The sequence below is a fragment of the Silene latifolia genome, chromosome 1 (genome assembly GCF_048544455.1).
Source record: "Silene latifolia isolate original U9 population chromosome 1, ASM4854445v1, whole genome shotgun sequence".
NCBI classification, from domain to species: Eukaryota; Viridiplantae; Streptophyta; class Magnoliopsida; order Caryophyllales; family Caryophyllaceae; genus Silene; species Silene latifolia.
This window is the reverse complement of record NC_133526.1, coordinates 8,439,388-8,462,630: the sequence shown is the minus strand read 5'-3', so window position 1 is coordinate 8,462,630 and position 23,243 is coordinate 8,439,388. Positions and strand designations below refer to the sequence as shown.

Sequence of the window (23,243 nt, the reverse complement as noted above, 5' to 3'; positions counted from 1 at the left end):
CCATTCCAAGTCCCCGGGGCATCACCCATCAAAGCCGACACCATCATACTCTCATTCCCCTCAACACACGGTGAAATGACTCTCCAGGTCTGATTTCCCAAGACCCACGCATCCCCCCACACACGGGTCTCCAGGCCATTGCCCACCCTTCGTCGCAGCCCCAAATGTAGCGTAGCTCTAGCCTCGTGGATACCCCTCCACGTATAGCTCGGGTGGTGACCTAAAGGAGCCGACAAGAACTCGTCATTCGGGTAGTAGCGCGCTTTCATAACCCGAGCCCATAAGCTATCAGTTTCAGTAGTGAGCCTCCAAGCCTGCTTACTCAAGAGCGCTAAATTAAACAGCTTAAAATCACGGAAACCCATTCCCCCCATTCCTTTCGGCTGACAGAGTTTCTTCCAGGCCACCCAACTAATACCCCTCTTTCCCTCCTCGTGTCCCCACCAGAAACGTGACATCATGGAACGGAGCTCCTCGCAAAAGTTTACGGGAATTTTGAAAATACTCATAACATAGGTAGGGAGTGAATTGGCAACTGCCTTTAAAAGAACCTCCTTACCAGCCCTAGACAAGATTTTCCCGCGCCAACCTTCTAACCTTTCTAACCTTTTGCTGAGCTTGTCACGAAGAATATTAGTGAGAACTTTCTTGGACCGCCCCACCACCGTAGGTAACCCTAGGTATCTCTCCTGTTCCTCCACCTCAACTATGCCCAAGCAGTTTGCCAAATTACTGCGCTTCGTCCTAGGCACACCCTTGCTGAATGAAACAGTAGTCTTATCCAAATTTACCAGCTGCCCAGAGGCACTTTCGTATTGTCGAAGGATACCACTCACCACATCAGCCTCCTCCTCCGTGGCTTTGATAAAGAAGATACTATCGTCAGCGAATAAGAGGTGTGATATGACCGGTGCTCCAGCTGCGATTCGAACTCCATGAAGAGCATTGCTTTCAATCGCCCGCCTCATGAGAACAGACAAAACTTCAGCGCATAGGATAAATAAATAAGGAGGAAGGGGGTCACCTTGCCTCAAACCCCTAGTCGGTCTGAAAGTTCGAGACGGTTTCCCATTAATTAGCACCGCGAAAGAAACCGTGGACACGCATTCCATCACACGATCAGTCCAACGCTCATCAAAACCCATCGTTAGCAGCACCCTTTCCAGAAATCGCCACTCAACTCTGTTATACGCCTTTGCCATATCTAATTTTATAGCCCTATGCCCCTCCGACTGCCTCGAATTTTGCATGGAATGGAAAGCTTCAAAAGCAATTAGCACATTATCTTATTGTTGATCGTAGCTAAAAGGACTCCTTAATTTATCCATATACAGTATATTATAGCCCCTTTTTTTTTCTTTTTCTTTTTTGTTAACATTTTATATGTTTTCGTTCTCTCTTTATCTATGGCTCTAAGCTAGTTTGGTGGAGAATAACCACAAAAATCCTAAATTTCACCAAATCAAGAAGCAGCAATAACAAAACAACAAAAACCGGGTCACTCCACACACATATTTGGGCTAGACAACGGGTTGGGCCATTCGCCCCAATCATAATTTCACAAGTTTCTTCAATTTGAGTTATATAGAACGGTCTCGTGAGTAAAATTAGCCTACTGATTAGTGATTACAAGTTCAATTGTAAACACTAGTGCCCATTCCAAACATCAATTGCAATAAGAAGCGAGGGCGAAAAAACGAAGCTAACAAGAGGGTCAGATTAGGAATGAGTGACCATGTCTGTCATGTAAAGCTGCAGCTCATCTCGCTTTGAGTTTGTTACGGGCAACTCCAATGTCCACTGCAGTACATTAATGAGGAGGACGAGATCAGTAGAAACCCGGTGAAAATAAGAATTAGCAGAGAGTGTCCAAATAAAAAGCCAAATCCAAACTTGCAAGGACTTGGGATAGTGAGAATGTTAGATAACCATATCAGACATATCTAAGATTGCCATAGTTACAGGTTTATGAGGTCATGGGGGTAAGTTTCACCGTCTGATAGTATTAACGGAACGCAAAGTTAACTATTGTAGTAGCTCCCGCATATGATCACAAATATTACTATACAACTGGTTGTATAATAAGCATTGTACAACCATATACATTAATCCGAGCTTATATGCAATTTTATAGAGTTTTGCAAGAGTTTATTTTTTTATGTTTAAGTGTGTGAGTTCAAAAACTTTAAAGTATAGCTCAGATTCTTTTTAATAAAACTCGAAAACTTTAGTACACAACTCGGATTCTACACCATACAACCGTATACAACTGGTTGTATAATCTACTAATTGCGCATATGATGAGGGTGGGGGTGCTGAAGTATACAACCTTATTTCAACTGTCAAAATTCAAATAATTTAGATTGCCTAAAACTTACCTCCTTGAAAACTTGACTGAATGTGGTATCCTCAAAACCCTGAAATCCCACAAGATAATTAGCCATTACAGCATTGTAAATACACAAACAGAACAGATTTATATTAAAAAAAGACCGGACAAAGATGGGGAAATGTGAGAAATGTAGGTGAAAGAAGAAGAGGCAGTGTACCAGTTTACGGAACAGATACAGTGATGATTGATTTGCTTCGCCAATTTTAACACGAAAAGTATGGATTTCAAGTTTCTCAATAGCAAATGCCATCATCATTAAAACCGCTTCTTTTCCAAGTCCTTTGCCACGACTATGCTACCAAGAGACAAAATTAAACAACTTTACGGTTAAGTGACAGCATGTCAATAAAGAAAAAAATGGCTGGCATTTTTGTTCAAGTATGATTTATATGATCCTTCAATGATTTTAGGCTGAAACACCCATTCTTTAACAAAATGCAGGTCAGAAGCCCATACGCGACAAAAATTCCAACAAGATTTGCACAGAAGATCTGATTTTGAGATTAGATGAAAAACTTAGATTGTTCTCACTCAGTTTCTTGTACCATATAGCATACAGATGGAAAGATTTTCAAGGAAAGTTCATGGATGGCAGCAATTGCAAATACTAGAGTGCCAGCAGAACGACCGGGAGGAGCAGCGCAGCCATAACCCAATACTCACTAGTAAGAAGTAAGAACAGCCTTTTGATGGCTAGCTGCAGGTGCAAACGTGTAGTGGCAATTCTTGTACAGAGTATTGCGTCAATTTGTATCCGTCTATTTCTATGGGGCCAAGCTAATGACAGGCTTTGGGAAATGAGGGAGTGAATAAAAATGGCTAAAAAAGACCCTTGTGATTCTTTATGGGTCCCACAAAATAGCCTCTATGTTCTTGCTATAAAAACACTGCTTACATCCGACCCTCCCTTCTCCCGTTTTGAGCGAGGCCTTCTGTATCAGCATTCAGGTAATGATAACAATGACTAATATTGTATGCAAAACACTTAGTTTAAAAAAGCACGCCTTGAGTGCGTCTAAGGCGAGCCTTGGATGAGGCACTAGCCAAAACGCCTCGATGTATTTTAGCCTTTTAGGTGCGCCTTTTAGACAAGGCTCACCTAACAAGGCTAACTAGTACTCACTTTCCATATCTTTTAGACAAGGCTCACCATTTATTTTGGCCATTATTCGTAACTTCACTCCTTTACATGTTAGCCAGCTTGAAAACTCCTAAAAAGCCTATTGTTGCCCAAAATTTTATTTGGAAATTACAAATTACAAATTTGTTATTAAAACGCGTTGCGCCTCGTCACCTTGGCCCCTTAGCGCCTGAGTGCGCCTTGCGCATTTTCAAACTAAGGCAGCCAACTCAAGTACTCAACCAAATTGCTGCAAATCTTGTCAAACATGGTCCTCTGCCTAGGATCTACTGCCTGCTGTCTAACAAGAACATATCAGACATTTTATTTCCTACTTTGATTATACTTTCTATGATTTTTCCAAATAATGAATTTTGAAATCAGTACTCCTTTCCCTCCATTTCTCTCTATCCAAACTAAGCGTAGATTTCAATAAGAGTCACTAAAATGAACGATCGACAAGTTGTTTGTAACTTCTGTGCAACAGTCATTGTACCTTTGAAGGGGACCAACTTGCACGGTGTACCAGCTTACTGTTAAAATACTACAACTAATTTCAAATATTTTTGCTACTTAAGTCGGAAATAACTAGGCACTTGTTTGTTGTCTCTCTTATAGAACCATTACAAAGTAGTCGTATGTATACGGGATCACCGATATAGAAACTTCCAAAGTTTAAATTTTGAGGATTGGTAGTTGGAGCATGAAGACATTTTTCATTGAAAAGAAACATGCAAGGGGAGAAAAAACGGTGGGCTTCTAAAGATGAAAGAATTTCAATGACAAAGGGATTACCTTTTAGGTTCAGCTATCATAATTTCAATCTCTGCCAATTGCGGATCCTCAGGATCGTTCATGTATATATTCACATCACCAACCATTGCTGAAGGGAGGAAAAGGCATACAATTGTTTCAAAAATTCATCTCGACATTAGCATTTTTCTTCGTACATAAAAAACCCATAGGATCACACGAAAACAAAATTCTACCTTCAATATGGGGTTCACCATGTCGAAAGTCCCCCACAATCATCTCTTTATCCAAAACAATGAAAGTGCGCTCTGAAATTTACATACCGAGTATCAATCAACAAACTAATTTTTTACAGAATCCCCAATGAACAGAAGAGCTTATCAAGAAGTATGCATCTTCAAATTAATCACTCGTACAAAATAATTAGCCACTGACACGAAATATGCAGCATAAAGAACTCTCACTAAACCATCATATAATTTTGCTATACGAATACCCTCGAGTATCACAAATTCCGAACTCCTTATCATGGAACATCATTCATCAGTACAAACAGTGATGGAGCAAGGGCGGGCTAGCAATAACTACCGTCCTAAAGTCCTAAACAATGAAAAATATGATTTGTTCAGTTCAAATTTTCAAACTTTTAACTAATTTCTTGCTCCCTCCGTCCCAAATCCCAATCATTTGTTTACCTATGATTAATACTCCTCAAAAAAATATCAAAAGGTAAACAAATGACCGAAACAAAGAGAGTACTATATGTTAATGCTAATTCGCTTAGCCTAATATCGAATTCGGCTGGGCCACTAAACATAAGTACGAGAATAACAGAAAAGATGCAATGAAATTATGAAAAGACAGTATCATGTATCAAAACAAGAGTAACCCATGAAATATACTCCTTCCGTCCCAATCATTTGTTTACCTTCGATTAAAATGGTACTCGCAAAGAATATAAAAGGTAAACAAATGACTGAGACGGAAAGAGTAATTGGACAAAAAAGAAAAGAGAGGAGAAAAGGGTAAAGTACTGAGAGGGTCTTGGGACCAAGAAAGGTGCATGTCGTACTCCTGATCAAGAGTAAGAGGATCCGACCCGGTTGCGAAAAGAAGAGCAGGGTCTTGCATCCATTGATGGTATTTGGGTACATGTTCTTTCATGTATGCTACTAGTATTGTCTTCTTCCCTTCTATGCTCTCTCCCATTTTCGTACTTCACTTTTCTCAGCTTCTGCACTTTGGGGGTTTGCCTAGTCAAGTTTTAATTCAACTTTTCAATTGATTTCTGATCTTCAACTTTTGTGTATTAGGGTTCGGGTTTATGGGACCAATAAAGTCTGGCCAAGACTGGTTCGGATCAGATTGTGTGGTCTCATCAATATGACAGTCGAGTGAGCAGCTAGACCGGGCTGACCCGAGTGCAGGTCGGGCTTTGCTCGGCGGACTTGCAGCCAAATCGAGGTAGGAGCGGGGCAACACGGGCCGGTGTGGGTCTGGTTGAGGTGGACCTGTAAATGGCCCGTGGGGCGGGTATAGGACAAGCCAGGTTGGATTTGATTGACCCGAGTTCAGCCCTAGTTTTTAACGAGCAAGCAAAAAACAACCTGAGGGCTGGAGAGGGTTAAAAACAACCCGGGGCGAGGTGGGTCGAGGCAGGCCGAGTTGGATCGGCTCGTATGTTTGGCCACCCCTATTAGGGATTATATAAATCAAGCGTGGTGAAAAATAAGGTGGTAGACAAAATAAATAATTGGTCCAAATTCTCATTATAGAGTGTAGACGGACACTATCTGTTTATAACTATAAACGGATCCTCTCACAAATTAAAGTGGGTAATGCAAGTGAGGATTGCATTACCCACTTTAATTTGTGAGAGGGACAATATCCATCTATAGTTATAGACGGATAGTGTCCGTCTATAATGAGACAGACGGTTGGCCTTGTAACCCGTAGGCATCAAATAACAATATGTCAGCTAGCAAGTTTCTATCAATACACCTCCTTTCACATGTGCAATAGTCATGGCATTACAAGTTACAGCTTACAACTAACACAGGATATTCATATTCTTAATTTCTATGGAGTACCTTGCTTTAAAGCCAAGCACAATGTAGTAAAAAAATTAATCATTCAACGCACCAAATATGTCCATACTCTAGAGACAAAACACATTTGTTTTGACTTCTAAGTTACGCTACAATTCCATGTTTTCCCATCATTAGTGTGCCGTGCCTAAGAGTCCACATATCTAATAGTAACAAAATCTCTCATAAATTCAAACCAACCTCTTATGCAAAATTAGTACAACCAACCATGATTCTTCTCTTGTTATGTTTCTTCTTGACATCTCCTCAAATTACACTAGTCATATCTTCCCATTGTAGCACAAGTACTAACACTAAAACATTTGAAAAATGCATGACATTACCCACACAACAAGCTTCTATTGCATGGACATACCATGCTCACAATTCAACCCTTGACCTTGTTTTCTTTGGTAGCTTCATATCTCCTTCCGGTTGGGTCGGTTGGGGGATCAATCTCAACTCACCCGAGATGACTGGGGCTCGTGTTTTAGTAGCCTTCCCTGACCCTAACTCGGCCCAGTTAGTCCTTCTTCCCTATATACTAGACCCATCAGTAAAATTGGAAAAGTCACCATTACTGTCACGTCCTCTTGACATTCACTTGTTAACATCTTCGGTAGTAATGTATGGTGGGCATTTAGCTACAATTCACAATGGGGCTCAAGTCCAAATTTATGCCAAGATAAAGCTCAACCCGAACAAGACCAAAATACATTGTGTATGGAATCGCGGTGTCTATGTCCAAGGTTACTCCCCTACAATTCACCCTACTACAATCAATGACCTTTCATCCGCCACAACCATAGACCTACTTTCTGGGATGGCAAGACACGACACCAATTTGAAAACCCTAAAGATGGTCCACGGTGTCACTAACGCGATTTCTTGGGGTATTATGCTTCCAATTGGCATAGTCACATCGCGTTACCTTAGAGATATACAAGCATTAGGACCTACATGGTTCTATTTACACGCGGCAATGCAACTCACCGGCTTCTTCCTAGGAACCATTGGTTTCGCGATTGGGATTAGACTCGGAGAGCTCTCACCGGGTAAGGTCTATGGGTTACATAGGAAGTTAGGGTTCATAGCATTTTGTATGGGAAGTCTACAAACACTTGCATTGTTGTTTAGACCTAGGACAACACATAAGTATAGGAAATATTGGAAGTCATACCATCATTTTGTAGGGTATGCTTGTGTTGTTATAGGGGTTGTGAATGTATTTCAAGGGTTTCAAGTGATGGAAGCAAGTAGATCTTATGCTAAATTGGCATATTGTTTGTGCCTTTCTACTATAATTGGTGTATGCATAGCTTTGGAGGTGAATAGTTGGGTTGTTTTTTGTAGAAAAGCTGAGGAAGAGAAATTAAGGAGGGAAGGTGTCATAGTTAGTGGTAATGGTAAGGCTTGTGTAACTCTTAATTGATCATTCTATTGCGTTTAAAGCAATCAAAGCCTGCCTTAATTTGGTGTTAGTAACATGAGATGATGAGATCATTCAAGATAATATTAAACTCAATTTAGTTATGTTTAATTAACCCACAAGTGGCAATTAATCTCCATTTATGTTTAATTCTATCGACTTCAATCCAAGTTCAGATTAATTTTTCATTTTAAATACTCCCTCCGATCCAATCTAAAGGTAATATATCTACTTTATGGTTTTTGAGGCAGTACTTTTACCGGATTTTTCTTCATTTGAAATTAAACACGACTCTTTTTCACGAAAATTTTTATTTTACGAAAGACTTTTTCGTAACAAATTTAAATATGTTAGTTTCAATATTTAACGTTTAATATGTTTTTTTTTTTTTTTTGGTGTTGACTTTTTTTTTTTGGTGTTGACCAGGAGTATCCCCTACCGTCAGCTGGGTCAATCTCCTTCGGGGTACTGAAGGCAATTTAATGGGTTGACCCCTCCCAAGTTTAGCTTTTTTCATTCGCAAGAGTCAGGAATCGAACCCCTGACCACTTATTTAAGAGATGAGAGCTCTTACCACTCACACCAGCCAACTTTGGTATTTAACGTTTAATATGTGTTACTTTATTTATGGTCAAAGTTTCTGAAAATTGGCCTCCAAAAGGTAAAGTTATCTTTGATTGGATTAGAGGAGTCAGGAGAGTAAGTTACTTTGAATGTATCAACACTGGCTTAAAGTAAGGTGAAATGTCCAAATGCAGGGTTAGCCTCGAACCAACAAAATATGAAAGTGAGGCAATAGCAATGGCACAAGTTTTAAGTTTCATACAATCTTTTATCACAAAATCTCATTGAAGACTGCGATATCCGTCACAAACTTGTGACGGATACCGTTTTCTCTCACAAAATACCCATGAAAGGTGAGTGGGGGAGCACATGGGGGTACCCTACCTTTTCCCCTCTCCCTTTTTGTGAGAGGTCTTCAGCTTGTGACGGGATTAGCCCGTCACAAGCAAGACGCTTTGATCTTTTATTATCATTAGCATTATTATTTTTTTTTTATTACGAGAGAACCCGCAGTCACTATTTTCGGTGCGCACTGGTAAACATTTATTTACCGGTACAAAACATTTTTTTCCATTATTTAAAGTTGTGATGCGAGATGATGACTTTTAACAATCTTATCTATATTAATACAAAAGACAATACTCAATCTTCATCGCGCCACGTCATTAATGCAGTTTTTTTTTTTTTTTTGAAATTCATGTTATGGTGGGACCCCTGAGTGTGCAATGTATTTATTTTTTCAGTTTTCCGTCTTTTCAAACATGCGATAAATTCCGTCTTACAATAAATTCTATGAAATAATATTATGAAAAAATTCTATGAATTAATATTATGAAATAATTTTATATATTCCGTGTAAATAAAATTAATAACATATACGCAGAATGAATTACAAATGCGAGTAAATGAAATTGAATTACATAACTTTTAAAACAAAATTACATAATAATAAAATTACATAATTTCAAGAAGGAATAACATTTATATACGGGATCGAACATTAAACACAAATGAATTACATACATATGTTAAAGTTGATTATATTAGATTATATTTCTTTTATCCGGATGTAAAGTTTTTTATGTAAGCAATTTTTATTTACAAGAGTAGATTACGTTATTTCCTTATAAACCAGTGTATGTGAACACGTGTTTGTAACAAATTTAAACATAAATTATGTAGATCGTAGATTTAGACCAACTAGATAAGTACAATAGAAATGCAAAAACAAATATACATCCAAGAACATTAATACTGGCCCAAATACATACCCGTGCAATTTTGCACGGGTTTAAAACTAGTAATTTTTTAAATATTCAGATTCAAATAATTAAGATTAATATTTAACAAAAAAAAAAAAATTGAGGAAAAAAGCCCGAAGGGCATCCCCTATTTAGTAAAGGAATAGGCGAAACTCCAACTTTTCCCACCTAAAACATATTTCCTAGAATAATGCTTGGTATGTTTAGCATATACTATAGGTGTGGACATGATAAGTTATAAATGGATATAATCTTTTGTATTTAAATATTTATAACATTTAATATTCTACATAAATTTATCTTCGATCTTTTTAGGATAATGAAATTCTTTTTTTACATAACATATTGATAAAAATTTATTAACTTTTTATGATAAGAAGTTGCGGCTAAAAAATATGGTATTAGTAAATATTTGCTAAAATTCATTGACTTTTTATGATAAAAATTTGCAGCTAAAAAATATGTTATTAGTAAATATTTGTAAATTAACATCATTAATTTCTCGGTAAAAAAAATAAAATTAAAAATTATAAATAAACAATCATTTTATTACTTCTTACGATTTAAGTTTTTATTTATTTCTCTAATCAAAATACATTCAGAGAAACATGAAAAATAAGTGAATTGTCAATTTAAATTCTATAAATAATACACTAAAAAGTAAAACTCTATAAATATCGTGCATATATTGCACGGGGGTCTATATTAGTAACTCTATAAATACAGTTCATTCATTGCACGAGATCTAAACTAGTTACTGAATTACTTCGTCAAAGATAAATCAAACAGTACCGCAGCGTTCGTCGTCGGAAGTAGCCTATCCAACCAAACAGTTTTACTAACAGTCCTAGGTAAAACATGAGCTAAAACACGATATACACAATTGTTAAGACGACTCGTATAAAACCCTTAGAATAGATCCTTAATTAACCAAATAAAGATGGCAAATTGAACAAAAATAACCCAACCTTTTAACAATCTTCTAAAAATAACTCAACCTTTTAACTTACACAACAATAACCCAACCTTCTTACACATCTTACAAAAATAACCCATTGTTCACCGGAGTTGAATCTCCGGCGCCAAAACCTCCATCCATGTGAGTCCTTTATCTTCGGATTTTTTTTTAGGATTTCCGGCCTCAATCAGGCGAACAACTCCCCACGAATCATTAGCAATTAAAAAGGTGAAAACACCCGTTGTACGTATATGATGAGCTAATAGAACGGTAGAAGAATTATAACTTGCAAGTACCCAGAAAAGATGAATTAGAATTAGATGATATGCATCGAAGCAAACAAATTTTTGTTGGCAATCTTATCATTCCCAGTTCATATGTTAAAATTTACACAATAAGATTTGACGAAAAAGGTTGTCATTGTTTACCTGATTGAGGCCATAAACCCAAAATTTCAAAGATGGTGAACTTGGTTATGTTTATTGGAGGGGTTAAGAGGTTGGGTTATTATTGTTTAAGTAAAAAGGCTGGGTTAATTTTAGAAGATTATTAAAAGGTTGGGTTATTTGTGTTAAATTTGCCAATAAAGATAAATTAAACAGTACACAATTGTTAACAATTTTAATCTAGCATAATCGTTTGAAAAAACCGATATATTGAAGGGAGTATTTTTTATGCCTTCTAGGGCAAGATACAACCCTGAGAGTAGATCCTGCTTAATTAACACCAAATAAAGATTGGGAAAAGATGCAAGAAAATAAATTTCGAAATCTGAAATCCCAACCTGAAATAATTAATCAAAATCCACCGTTCCGCCAATGAACTTTCCCTCTAAAATTTGAAACGAAAAGTTCCCTCCAAAATGAAAACGATTCAAAAAAACTCAAACACGGAAAATGTCAACACCAATGACCAAACCAACCCCTCAAAACTTCCACGACACACTATTCTTCATTCCCCCCCTCTCCTTTTCCTAAATAAATACCATACCCTCCTAACCCCCCTTTTCCACCCCCATCATTCTCCACTCCAATCCAATAATCTCCCCAATTTCCACTCCCTCCTCTTTTCATCAACGCCTTTACCATGTCTACCTTCAACTCCCCCGTCGTCGCTCCCAACTCCGTTTCCAACGATGTCTCCGGCGAGATTCATGTCATTGTGGGTCCCATGTTCGCTGGCAAAACTACCGCCCTTCTTCGCCGTGTTCGAGCCGAAAGCACCAATGGAAGGTAACTTTCTTCTTTTTATTTACTGTTCACTTGCATTTTTTTTACCTTTTACCCTTTTTGTTTATACGCTGTAAAATTTATGATTATAATTCAAATATTTTATCTTCCCGCCAGTTCTTCCATCAAAATTTCCAACTACGGAATATAAAACTATAATTATTACTCCCTCAATAACCAAGAGTTAAACAAATGACTGGAATAGGAGTTCTTTTTTTTTTTTTTTCGCTAATTGGTACTAAATATACCAATTAATCAAAATACGGTGTGTATTATTGTAGAATTTTCAATTATTTGTATGACAAGTAGATTTGTGAAGTTTTGATTCATTTAATAATCAAAGTTTTCTTAAATAAGTTTTTAATTTTGTTCTTGTGTTATGATTTAGAAAAGTCGCAATGATTAAATCGAGTAAAGACAACCGATACGCAAAAGATTCAGTAGTCACACACGACGGAGCGAAATTTCCTTGCTGGGCTTTGCCAGATCTTGCCTGTTTCAAGGACAAATTCGGCCTCGAAGAATACAATCAGGTATACCAAAGGATTTATCTGTTATTGTGTTGAATTGTACTCCGTAAAAGCGGAGTAATTTACTTTAATCGCTTTTTGTGGACAGTTGGATGTGATTGGTATAGATGAAGCACAATTCTTCGAAGATCTGTATGAATTCTGCTGCACTGCTGCTGAGAATGATGGCAAGATAGTCGTTGTTGCTGGATTGGATGGTGATTACCTAAGGTCTGCAATTGCACATCACGCTTGAATTTCTAATTCAATTTTGGATTGCGGTCATGAGTCTAATGTTGATGTTATTGTTGGATACAGGAGAAGTTTCGGGTCAGTGCTAGATGTAATCCCACTTGCTGATACTGTAACCAAGTTAACAGCAAGATGTGAACTGTGTGGGAAGCGAGCTTTCTTCACCCTCAGGAAGACGGAGGAGACTAAGACCGAGTTGATTGGAGGTGCTGAGTCTTATATGCCTGTTTGTCGTCTGCATTATGTCAACGGGCAGGCTGTTATTGGCACTGCGCGTGCAGTTATTGAAACCAGCAAAGTTCCACAGGATTTTTCTGTTGTGCAGGCTGCCTGTGTTCAGTCCTGAACTGTTGGATGGGGTTCGGAGCCATGCTTTCTATATTAGTTCTTCGGTTATACTAAGTGTATTTTTTCCGCTTAATGGTTTCCGTTGATGGTTATCCTGCTATGGATAATTTGTTTGTATATAGGAATCCTTGCCTAGTGTCGTTGTTTACTGTCATGGATGGGACGTATCCGTCTAACCAAGGTTAATCAAAATATCCTCTATTATTATGATGCTATGATTGTTTTATTTTATAATTAGCGAAAGAGACTCTTAAACTTACGAATTCAATATCAGTAATCAGTATCAATACATATTCGAAAGACAGTGACAGATTAACTTATAATTCCTGGTATATACAAAAAACAAATACAGTACATAATTGGATTAGGTTACTAGTTAACTATGATTGGAAATTAAAGGCCATTTTTACGAGCTGTTATTATTATCGCCATGATCAACAATTTCCTCATCGACTACTTCATCAAAGAAAGGATCGGTAAGGAGTTGAGCAGCAGATGGCCTGGCCCTAGGCGTAGCAATGCATTTGTCAATGAAAGCTTTTACTTGCGGATCTTTAACCTTGTTAAGAGACATGGGTTTGATCCCAGAGGTTACTTTCTTGTAGATCTTGCCAATGCTATTACATTCACTATAAGGGATTTCCATTGTCACCATCTCTAGCAAGCACATCCCGAACGAGTAAATATCAACCATCTCTGTGTAGTCTTCCTCGTACAGCTCTGGTGCCATGTACTCCGGTGTCCCTAGTATTGAATGTGCTACATGACTCTTCCCTGTTATTGCTGCCAGCCCGAAGTCACCTATTTTCACCTTTATCAATCGACATTAATTATCTCGTTAGCAAAGATTCAGGAAATGAACATTCACAATCTTTATGGTCTTATGGAGAGAACCCAAAACCTGACCTGAATAACTTATTTGCCAAGAGTACCAAAATGTTGAAAATGTAGTACATATGAAGTCATAGTCAATGTATTATACAACTGGTTGTATATACAACTTATTCTATGTAGTTGAGATTTGTTATAAAATTATCGAGCTCTACTAACAAAATTATCGAGCTAGGATTCAAAGTTATTGATCTTAACAGAATAATTATTAATCTCAATAACTTGTAAAATAGTTCAACAACTTTGTGTAAGAGTTCAACAACTTTGAGGTGGTTCTAATTACATTGGTAATAATCCGCTACTAATTTTGTGTATATAAATTAGATTATAATGAGAAATGAGGGCTAGTAATTGAAAAAAAAATGCCCGAAAAAAAGGATGGAATTCCCAGATAAAATTTTTAGGCAATCCAGTTGGTAACGATGCAAAAGTAACCCATGAATCATTTCTTCGGACAAAAGAATATTATGTAAACCTTTTTGGATGCTTGGCTTACCGCCTTTTATGATGAATGTCGTCAGTAAGCGAATGCTACTATACAACTGGTTGTAGCATAGTATTTACATACCTCGCCGACATTGCCATTAATAAAGACATTGCTGCAATTAAGATCCCTATGAATAATGCAAGGATCATGAGTATGAAGATAATCCAAACCCAAGAGCAACTGCTTAGACCATTTCTTCAAGGCTTTAATCGAAACTTGACGATGTTTCTTCCGATACTCCCTTAAATTCCCTGAAGTACAAATCTCAGTAATGAAGTTGAGTGTGTTGCGCCCTACATCCCTCCAAACATGGTTCAATCTTATGATGTTTTTGTTCCTCAAATTGCTTAGTAACTTAACCTCGGAGAAAAGGCGGTCAATGGCTGCTAAGTCATCACTGAAGTTCCTAAGCTTGACCTGATTCCAAGCAACTTCAATGCCTTCCTCCTGGTCAAATGCTCTGTAGACTTTCTTGACTGCCCCTGCTCCGAGCAGGTCGTCGTATCGGCCGTATCGACCCGTGGGGTCCGTCTCTTCAAACACTTCTTTGTCACCCACTGCTTGATATACTGTCTGGCAAGGCATCTAATGATTCTCACAATTTTCCAGCTTCTATCAAAATATAGACAAAATTAATTTCTTCATTATGGTCTCGGGTTTACGTGGAAAATATAATACTTATTTCTACGTGAAAATATAAATTTACTCTATTTTTACCTAAAAATTGGACTAAAATACACTAGAAAAATTCCCGTTTATAGTGTCCTGGGACGAAAAGAGGCTCGTGGCTCCGCCACTGGTTTCATGGTACAAGAAGAGTAAAATTAAACACAGGTGGACAGTCGTAATTGTAAATTTGTAAGGACATGCATGAATGAATTGAAGAATACCAACATGAACCAATAAACGTACCTCTAAAAAATTGGAAATTCAGTAAAATTCAGAAAACTGTTATAAAAAGGAATAAGACAATAGCAGAAAAGTACCTGTAGTGAATCTGAAAGATAAAAGAGAAGAGAAATGTGTGAATGAAAACTGAAAATGTGGACAACTTGTATTTAAACGCTACCTTGTTCGTAGGTATCTTTTATACGTCACTTTGTACAATTTGTCAACTCTGACCGAATACAAATACTATTATATCTCCAGACTCCGGTTGTATAACAAGGGTTGTATAACCACTGTACATTTATCCGAGCTATAAATAATTTTTCTGAGTTTTTTTTTTTTTTTTTTTTTTTTTTTTTTTAAATATTTAAGTGTGTTCAGAAATTTTACTATATATTTGAGATTCTTAAAGCAAAACTCCAAAACTTTAGTATAGAGCTCGGATTCGAAACCATACATCTGGTAATATAATCTAATGATTACTGGCCGACGAGTACAAAACATAGAGGGGATAAAATTTATTTTCAATGGGATTTTTTGGCATGTAAAATATCATTCATTTGTTTTTAAAATAACACTTATGTAAAACCTTTTGCAAAATAATTTGTGCTGGCAAATATTTCTCCCAATATCTCTAAATTGTTTTTATTTAGCTATATAGAAACATGGGGATGATTTTATTAAAATACAAATTTTTTTCATTAACAATTTAACATTTACATCACGAACAATTTTCGCTTTTAAATGTTATGTGAGGTGATTGTACACAATCATTCTACCTACTTTTTAAGTAGGAGTTGCATCAAGTATTTTCAATTTTTCGAGAAGACATTGGATTTTAATTCGGTAAAAATGTAGTCTAAAAAACATCATAAAACTTATGTCGTTAGATTTGCACTGAGAACTGCGTGTCATAAAAAATGACAACGATATCTTGACAAATATTAAAAGAGAAATGTGTCATAAAAAATGACAACGATATAGAGTTACATACTTACATGTATTAAAATTCATCTTACATTCTTACCTACATTAATAAGTTACAAAATTTTCTATTACAGAATTTTTTTGAAGTATTTCGTCAAATTAATATTTTAATATATTACTCCGTTAACCGACGTAATTACTCAGAATAATATATTAGAGACGATTTTACATGTATAAAGCCAGCCTTGCCTTAGTAATTTGTGATACCTGTATGAGTAAGAGTACAAGTAAATCAAGTAAAGCTTATAAAACGGTCACGTTATAGCTTGCAAAGGTATCAACTACAGATTGTCCAACAACTGGCGTTTTTTTTTTTTTTTTTTGGATTGAGAGTAGTCTTCAAGTTGCTAGAAAGCAATGACATATAACAATAAAGGCGTCGAAAATTAATGTTGAATCCAGTTTCATACATATTCCGTGACCAATATATTAAAAAGCAAACAATCAAGAAAAACTCTACTTACCTTGGCAACACCACCCTCAATTTCTGATTTCTGGTATTAGACTAGTATTTAGCCAACAAGCTTACAGAAATCGTCGGCACTACTCTAATAATTCTGGATATTACCTCATACACTCATGTCCGACACTTGATATTCAGGCACTGTTATGATATCACAATCTATCCGCGTGAAAACACATAAAGATCCCCTAAAAAACAAGGCATCTTTATTAGGAGAAGAAAGAGTCAACTCAAAAGGAGTTGGTGCCTTGCAGTGTAAGGTTAAATGAAATGAAGGGGGACAATCCAGAAATTCAGTATAAAATGATCAAAACATGTGAAACCCCACTTTGATGCAGCTATAAGCATGGTTCACAATAACTCCAGAAGATATGGATATGATTCGCCAACAAAGCACCCTCTAATTTGAAATCATTTATTCTCTGTATTTATTTGGATTCATTGCATATAACTAAGACACAAGCACGAAACAGACAAGTCGAAAGGGCATATATGTCAAATGAACCCAAGTGAAAAATAAACAAGTTCAGGCGTCCAAAGAAAACCAGTCAAAACTAACAGCAAACAGAAATGCATTCTAGCTAGTGTTCAATCAGTCAGTCGAAAAGGATTGTATTAACACAATTTGCCCCTGGTTTAAAAAAACATAGAGTGGTTTCTAAATAACCCATGAAGCCCTGACAACAATTGCCACCAATTTCTACCTCACAATGTACAAAGTGTAAGCCGTATAGAGAGCCTCTTAAAAACCAAGAATACACGGGGGAGCTACACGAGATTCAAAGCCGCATATTGTTCCTGAAATTTTCTAGCTGTCAGGCTCCAAACCTCTCAGTTTGACTTTCGACGAAAAAACTTCAGCAAGATTTTATATTTTATTAATATAAAAGGCAAAACCAACAAAAATTGGTAGAAGAACTAATAAGAGTAGCACTTCATTAAATTAGACTAATTTCAGTACATGACCCTCAGACCTCAACCCTACTATATGGAGTCAGAAAAAGCTTCTGAATCATCTACTGCTAGTGTTTCAATTAGCCAAGACTTTCCCGTCATTGCAGTCACTTCCGCTGAAACATTGATCATGGCAATATTGTTGCGCTTCAATTTAACAAGACTAGTCGAATCAAGATTTATAACAAAAGAGTAGAAAGCACAACTAAAACTCTGAGATCCTTTCAAGATACTCAACTCTGATATCCAGTAACACTGTAAGAGTGTAAGGAACATATATTCCTTATTAGCAAGGTAACAGAAACTATCAATGTGTAAATAATGTATTTCAACAACTTTTCAACGAAAATGCACATTCCCACACAACCCTCGATCCAAGACCAGTATTCAAGGCCTAGCCCAAGAACAAGTATTCAAGTTCTACCCCATACAATGAAAGGTTACCTTAGAAAAGTAGGACAAACAACCACCTTGAAAACAAGCTAAACTCATCCTAGCAACCTTTTATAGCTTTCCAGGATTTTCAACTTCTGCGACGGAACTATGCTGGAAACCTACAGGAGTCTTTAACTCCCAATAAGCTTGCTCGGAAATACAAAGTAAGCTTTTCTTACTTCATATTTCACACAAACAAGCATTTTTTTAACAATCACCAGAAAAAGATTTAACCCTGATTAGGTTAAACCAGTAGAACAAATGATTAAATGTTCCTTTTATACTAGACTGCAATCCCAGTAAATTCATTGACAATAATGATAGACACTCAATTTGACACTGTAAACAATGATTCCCCCAAGGCAACCAGCAACTCCATAAAAGAAACAAAGTCAGATAAGCTGCTTGATTGGCTGATTTTAGGGCAGCTATCAACCCTTGATTGCTGTCAAGTAGTTTACAGATACAAGATAGTATATTATGACATGTTTGGAGGTAATCATAACATAAAGTCGTAGAATTTTTAACTCCCGTGAGGGAGAATATCGTTTTTTGATTACGTGGATGAAGTCTGAACAGGCAAAAACCAAAACGACTTCTAGCTAAATAAAAACTCAGCAGTAGGGATGAAGTCTGAATAGGCAAAAAGCAAAAGGACTTCTAAAACTCAGCAGTAGTGCCTACGCAAAATTATCCTCCTTAAATCTACATGTAAAACAAGTAGCAAATATAGTGAACGTCATGTTAATTATCTGTATCAATATATCCAAGATCCAGGTACCAAACCACCACAGATGAGTAATGCAAACCATTTTCCATTATAACACAAAGGATTACTGAATGGTAAGCTCTTGACAAGCTATAACTAAATGAATATTATGAAGTTAATTCAGAGTTGTCATCAAAATTTTGGTTGCACTGTAACAAACTAACAACTCACTATTTTGTTCCCCCCGCATATGAGAAATTTAAGAAACAAACACACATCCTAATTACACAAAAAATGATCAATCAATGTAATTTGTAGGCTTGTGCCGCAATGAAATATCATATAAAAATCTGCAGACAAGCCAAAGGAGAATGATGCATGCACCGAATAAATGGTGTAAGAAATATGACACTCTTATATGATTGGAAGAAAAGAAATCATTAGGTAGCAGTTACAGATTCAAGAGTACAAGAGGATTATTCATACCCTCCGATTAATGTACATGAAAGTCAAAGCTAAGCAGCAAACATATCACCAAGGAGGATTAGAACCTTCCCTCACAGAAGGTGACCTGGAGCCAGTGCTTAGATCTCTTCCAAGCCTTGAAATGCTCCTACCCGCTTTCGGTGTACCAAGACCAGGACTGTTGCCTCGATAACTAGCACGAAGAGACTCGTCAACGGACCCTGACGACTTCGCCATTGCATTCCTCATGAACTTTTGAGCAGCAGGAGAAAGAGTTTTAACATTAGGACTAGCACTTCCACTCCTCAAAGGTGAAGGCAATGGTGGCTTCTGATACATCATCGTCCTTTGTTTAATTTTACGCGCAGCCTCCCTCGACATAGAGTGAGCCTTAATATCCCTTGAGGGCGGGCAAGGAATCTTAAAATGAGGGCCATCACCACGTCCTCCAATATCAAGAGGGGTATCCTCTAGGTCCAACCTCAATGGCGTCCCTTCTATCTCACCCCAAGTGATAAACGGCGATTCATCCACACCAGGAGCAGGTGAAGGTGTCCTCACAAAACTAAACCCATTCTCCGCCTTCTTCTCCGACTCCACATAGAATTTATTTGGGGTCTTCCTCAAATCCTCCAAATCATAACTCCTAGCTTTATCCCTCTCCCTTTCAGCCATAACCGGAGTAGCCCCAGCAACCGAAGTATACAAAACCTCAACCCCCTCGTCATCCTGCCTAGACTCCAACATCTTGCCATGAAACCGAGTATTATACATATCAACCTCCTTGGTCATACCCTTCAACCTATGGGCCCTCTCCTCCGTTGTCAATGCCACCTCTCCCCTATCCGCGGGATGGTACATGAGCAAATTCTTAGCACTATACTTCCACCCATCCAACGTACTAGTGGGTTGGTCTGACGAACCGTACCCGTCCGTAATCCTATCCCTCTTAACATCCTCAATCCCTTTAACCCCCTCATCACCCTCCTCCGTCTTCTCCCCTTCTAACAAAAACCCGTACCTCTCCTTCCGTTTTCGATTAACCTTCTCAATAATCTTATTAAAACTATGATTATCCTCACTAGTATACCTTCTACAGAAATCATCCAAGCTCAAATTCACATCAAACCCACTATTATCATTACCCGTATCGGAATTCGTCGAATTAGCATTAATAACAGAGGGAGTAGGATCAAATTCAAAGGGAGTACTGGAATTACGAATCAAACTAGAACCAGGTGTCGTAATTTTACCTTGTAAAGTGTTGGAACCGCGGCGACGTTCGAGAATCTTCAACTGGGCGTCACGGATTAAGACGGGATCAGCCGATTTGACTGCTTGAAGCCAATCAAGACGATCACGGAGCTTGGGGATATCAGGAAAGTAATCGCGCTCGATAATCTTTTCAATTGCGGCGACATAGGTGTCTTCATCGAGTACAAGAGGGGTTTTTCTTGAGGTTCTTGGTAATGGCGATGGTGATGCGGCGGAGAGAGTATTGGTGGTGATGGTGGTGGTGGTGGTTGTAGGAGTTGGTGAAGGAGATGAGAGATGGCGTGGGGAATTACCAGGAGAAAGAAGCATTGTTTTGTCGGAAATTAGGGTTAGGGTTATGAATTTGGGGATGAATGTGATTTTGGAATAAGAGGGATTAATAACCGGATTCGTTAATATCGACGACGTTTTAGTAAACGTCGACGACGTTTTTCATAAAAAAGACGCTCATTGCCCCTCATCTCTCACTAGCCATTCTCCCTATTCTCTCTATTCTCTCTACTCAACCTCCAACTTCCACCAACACTCAACACCACCACCACACTGCCACCACAACCACACCGCCACCACAACCACCGCCACCACACTGCTGCCACCACCACGCCGACCTTGCCGCCTCCACCGCCACCACACTGCTGCCTCCCACGTTGCCAAGTAAGTGTGGTTTTTTTTTTTTTTTTTTTTTTTTTTTTTTGTTAAATTAGTTTAGAAATTGAAACCAAGTAAGTGTAGAATTTGTTAGTTTTTCGATTAAAATTCATGTTAATTAGTTGTTATTATGTAAATTTTGGTATTGTTATATGTTGTTTGCGAAATATAGTTGATTGGGATTGATTTTTGAGTCGAAATTTGTTGTTGTTAATTGAATTGGGAGTGAATTTGTACGGTTTTTAGGGCGAAACCGCGGCCAAACGTTGGAAATGGTTGTTGGCCGTGGGTATAACGTTGGAATGCAACGTTCATCCGTGGCTGAACGTGGGAATTGGTTGTTTGGCCACGGAGAATTTTTTTTTTTTTTTTTTTTTTTTTTAAAAAAAAAAAAAAAAAAAAAATTTCTCCGTGGCCAAACGTGGGATTCCAACGTTTGGACCACGGCCAACCTTGGTTTCCCACGTTTGGACCACGGCAAATGTTGATTTCCAACGTTTGGTCCATGGTTCAATCTTGGGGGTAAAAATTTCAGATTTACGCAAACAATTAACAATATGTTATTTACAAAATTAATGTCATGAACTAATTAGGCTGACATATTGTTAATTGTTGTTGTTGTTTTTTGTTTTTAATTTAGTTGAGTTTGAGAGAAATTTTTTTAGAGAGAGAAGGTCAAAAGGGCAGTCATCGTCTTTTTTATGAAAAACGTCGTCGATATTTACTAAAACGTCGTCGATATAAATCAGCCCCCATTAATAATGGGAGACGCGTTGGTGAAGGGGCTCAAGTGCTCTCAATTGCAAACGTAAGGGATCAGTTTAAACGAGAAAGTGTTGGATGAGTGGAAGGGCAGTTATCGTCTTTTTTTTTAAAACGTCGTCGATATAAATCAGCTCTCCTATTCTAACTCAAAATTATTAATTAGGCTCGTTCTTTCTCGTTTAATTTGAGTTCATTTTAATTTAGCTCAGTTTTATTTAGTTCAGTTTCAGTTAGTTTTGCTCATCTCATCTTTATATAAAATTAACTCTTATTTCAACCACATTCATTTCACCTTGTTCAGCTCGTTTCAGCCGAAAAGAACATAGCCTACTCCAAATTATTTGGGGTGTTCTCAAAATACTCTAAATTTTAATTAAACTAACAATAAACCATACAAATGCACCCATCTCCACGTATCACACTTAGGGGCCGTTTGGTTCAAAAGGTCGGAATGGATTGAAATGGAATGAGATACCACGAGGGGATAGATTTAGAACCTCATACCTATTATTTATTGTTTGGTTCAATCTAAAATTGTATGGAGTGGGGATGGAGTTAGAAACCTGAGTGGAAAGGTGGGTATGAGATTCCAAGGGGTTGGGGTGGAATTAGAATCCATCAGGATTCTAACTCCATTCCAAAATGCCCCAACTAAACACTAGAATCACTCAAATCCATTCCATTCCAACACTCTCAACCAAACACCCCCTTAGATGACCTGATACCTCCTTAACAAATCACTTCATCCTTCTAACTCCAATGTGACCATGACCCCTTTGACCCGTATCTGATTCATCAGATATTTACCCACCGGCCCACAATCCACCACAATCGCAACCATCGTCGTCCGTCCCTCCCCCACTCGCCGACCACCTTAAAGACGTTCCTACGATCCCTCTTTATCTCAAAAAACGATGAGCTTGATTGTCTAAAGTTTTCATCAATGGAAGACGATTTCTTCTTTCCGGTTATTTTCTGTGACATTAGTGTTAGGCCACTTGAGCATCTTGAGCTAGATGGTATGATATATGGTCTAAATTGGAGTACTTTAATTGGAGTAATAATTATTGGGTGCAACATAATAGGTAGAAAATCAATGAGACTCGGCGGTTTTTTACGAATACTATATAATTGGAGTAATATTGGTTTTTATTGTTAGGGTTTCTATTTCAATTTTCTACTATGTATTAACAAAAGTAAATATTTTTAGTCATTCTTTGTTGTTAGTATTATAAACACTAGCTTCCTTATTGGAGTTTACAAAAGCGTAGGTTTCTCCATTCGTTTACCCATTGTTAACCAAGAATTTAAAATCGACATTGATTGACTCATGCATCAAAGGCAAGGCATTTGCTCTGTATGAGTCATCGTTG

The 23,243-nt window shown here is 37.5% G+C and overlaps 5 protein-coding genes across 6 annotated transcripts; 2 read left to right on the top strand and 3 right to left on the bottom strand.

Moving 5' to 3' along the window:
• Positions 1-1,514: 1,514 nt before the first annotated feature.
• Positions 1,515-5,942, bottom strand: LOC141596594 (GCN5-related N-acetyltransferase 9). Its single transcript, XM_074416798.1, has 6 exons — positions 5,300-5,942; positions 4,502-4,573; positions 4,308-4,395; positions 2,550-2,682; positions 2,379-2,417; positions 1,515-1,800 (listed from the first exon to the last, which is right to left on the bottom strand). The coding sequence occupies exons 1-6, from the start codon at positions 5,472-5,474 to the stop codon at positions 1,720-1,722; spliced, it is 588 nt and encodes a 195-aa protein (XP_074272899.1). The 5' UTR covers positions 5,475-5,942; the 3' UTR covers positions 1,515-1,719.
• A 458-nt stretch (positions 5,943-6,400) lies between these two features.
• Positions 6,401-8,591, top strand: LOC141596583 (cytochrome b561 and DOMON domain-containing protein At2g04850). Its single transcript, XM_074416787.1, has 2 exons — positions 6,401-7,758; positions 8,208-8,591. The coding sequence occupies exons 1-2, from the start codon at positions 6,582-6,584 to the stop codon at positions 8,270-8,272; spliced, it is 1,242 nt and encodes a 413-aa protein (XP_074272888.1). The 5' UTR covers positions 6,401-6,581; the 3' UTR covers positions 8,273-8,591.
• Positions 8,592-11,522: 2,931 nt separating this feature from the next.
• LOC141596572 (thymidine kinase) lies at positions 11,523-13,116 on the top strand. The gene is made up of 4 exons (XM_074416777.1): positions 11,523-11,797; positions 12,183-12,327; positions 12,413-12,534; positions 12,622-13,116. Exons 1-4 carry the CDS (start codon positions 11,652-11,654, stop codon positions 12,899-12,901), a joined length of 693 nt encoding a protein of 230 aa, XP_074272878.1. The 5' UTR covers positions 11,523-11,651; the 3' UTR covers positions 12,902-13,116.
• A 32-nt stretch (positions 13,117-13,148) lies between these two features.
• On the bottom strand, positions 13,149-15,328 carry LOC141596556 (putative serine/threonine-protein kinase WNK11). Of its 2 annotated transcripts, none has more exons than XM_074416765.1 (3): positions 15,268-15,328; positions 14,363-14,893; positions 13,149-13,714 (listed from the first exon to the last, which is right to left on the bottom strand). In XM_074416765.1, the coding sequence occupies exons 2-3, from the start codon at positions 14,864-14,866 to the stop codon at positions 13,310-13,312; spliced, it is 909 nt and encodes a 302-aa protein (XP_074272866.1). In that variant the 5' UTR covers positions 14,867-14,893; positions 15,268-15,328; the 3' UTR covers positions 13,149-13,309. The 2 variants fall into 2 exon arrangements, with proteins under 2 accessions (XP_074272866.1, XP_074272871.1); XM_074416770.1 differs by lacking the exon at positions 15,268-15,328 and adding an exon at positions 14,999-15,076.
• A 3,781-nt stretch (positions 15,329-19,109) lies between these two features.
• LOC141596547 (uncharacterized) lies at positions 19,110-20,862 on the bottom strand. The gene has a single exon (XM_074416754.1). The coding sequence runs from the start codon at positions 20,764-20,766 to the stop codon at positions 19,249-19,251; it is 1,518 nt and encodes a 505-aa protein (XP_074272855.1). The 5' UTR covers positions 20,767-20,862; the 3' UTR covers positions 19,110-19,248.
• Positions 20,863-23,243: the final 2,381 nt, after the last annotated feature.

Bases quoted from the DNA above. Each gene is read 5' to 3' on its own strand.
- LOC141596583 (XM_074416787.1), top strand. From the start codon at position 6,582: ATGATTCTTCTCTTGTTATGTTTCTTCTTGACATCTCCTCAAATTACA. The intron at 7,759-8,207 runs GTAAGGCTTGTG...GGTGTTGACCAG, and splicing joins TGTCATAGTTAGTGGTAATG to GAGTATCCCCTACCGTCAGC.
- LOC141596547 (XM_074416754.1), bottom strand. From the start codon at position 20,766: ATGCTTCTTTCTCCTGGTAATTCCCCACGCCATCTCTCATCTCCTTCA.
- LOC141596572 (XM_074416777.1), top strand. From the start codon at position 11,652: ATGTCTACCTTCAACTCCCCCGTCGTCGCTCCCAACTCCGTTTCCAAC. The intron at 12,328-12,412 runs GTATACCAAAGG...TTTTGTGGACAG, and splicing joins GCCTCGAAGAATACAATCAG to TTGGATGTGATTGGTATAGA. The intron at 12,535-12,621 runs GTCTGCAATTGC...TGTTGGATACAG, and splicing joins TTGGATGGTGATTACCTAAG to GAGAAGTTTCGGGTCAGTGC.
- LOC141596594 (XM_074416798.1), bottom strand. From the start codon at position 5,474: ATGGGAGAGAGCATAGAAGGGAAGAAGACAATACTAGTAGCATACATG. The intron at 2,418-2,549 runs GTACACTGCCTC...GTGGGATTTCAG, and splicing joins TGTATCTGTTCCGTAAACTG to GGTTTTGAGGATACCACATT. The intron at 1,801-2,378 runs GTAAGTTTTAGG...AATGTACTGCAG, and splicing joins TCAGTCAAGTTTTCAAGGAG to TGGACATTGGAGTTGCCCGT.
- LOC141596556 (XM_074416765.1), bottom strand. From the start codon at position 14,866: ATGCCTTGCCAGACAGTATATCAAGCAGTGGGTGACAAAGAAGTGTTT. The intron at 13,715-14,362 runs GTATGTAAATAC...CGATTGATAAAG, and splicing joins TTAATGGCAATGTCGGCGAG to GTGAAAATAGGTGACTTCGG.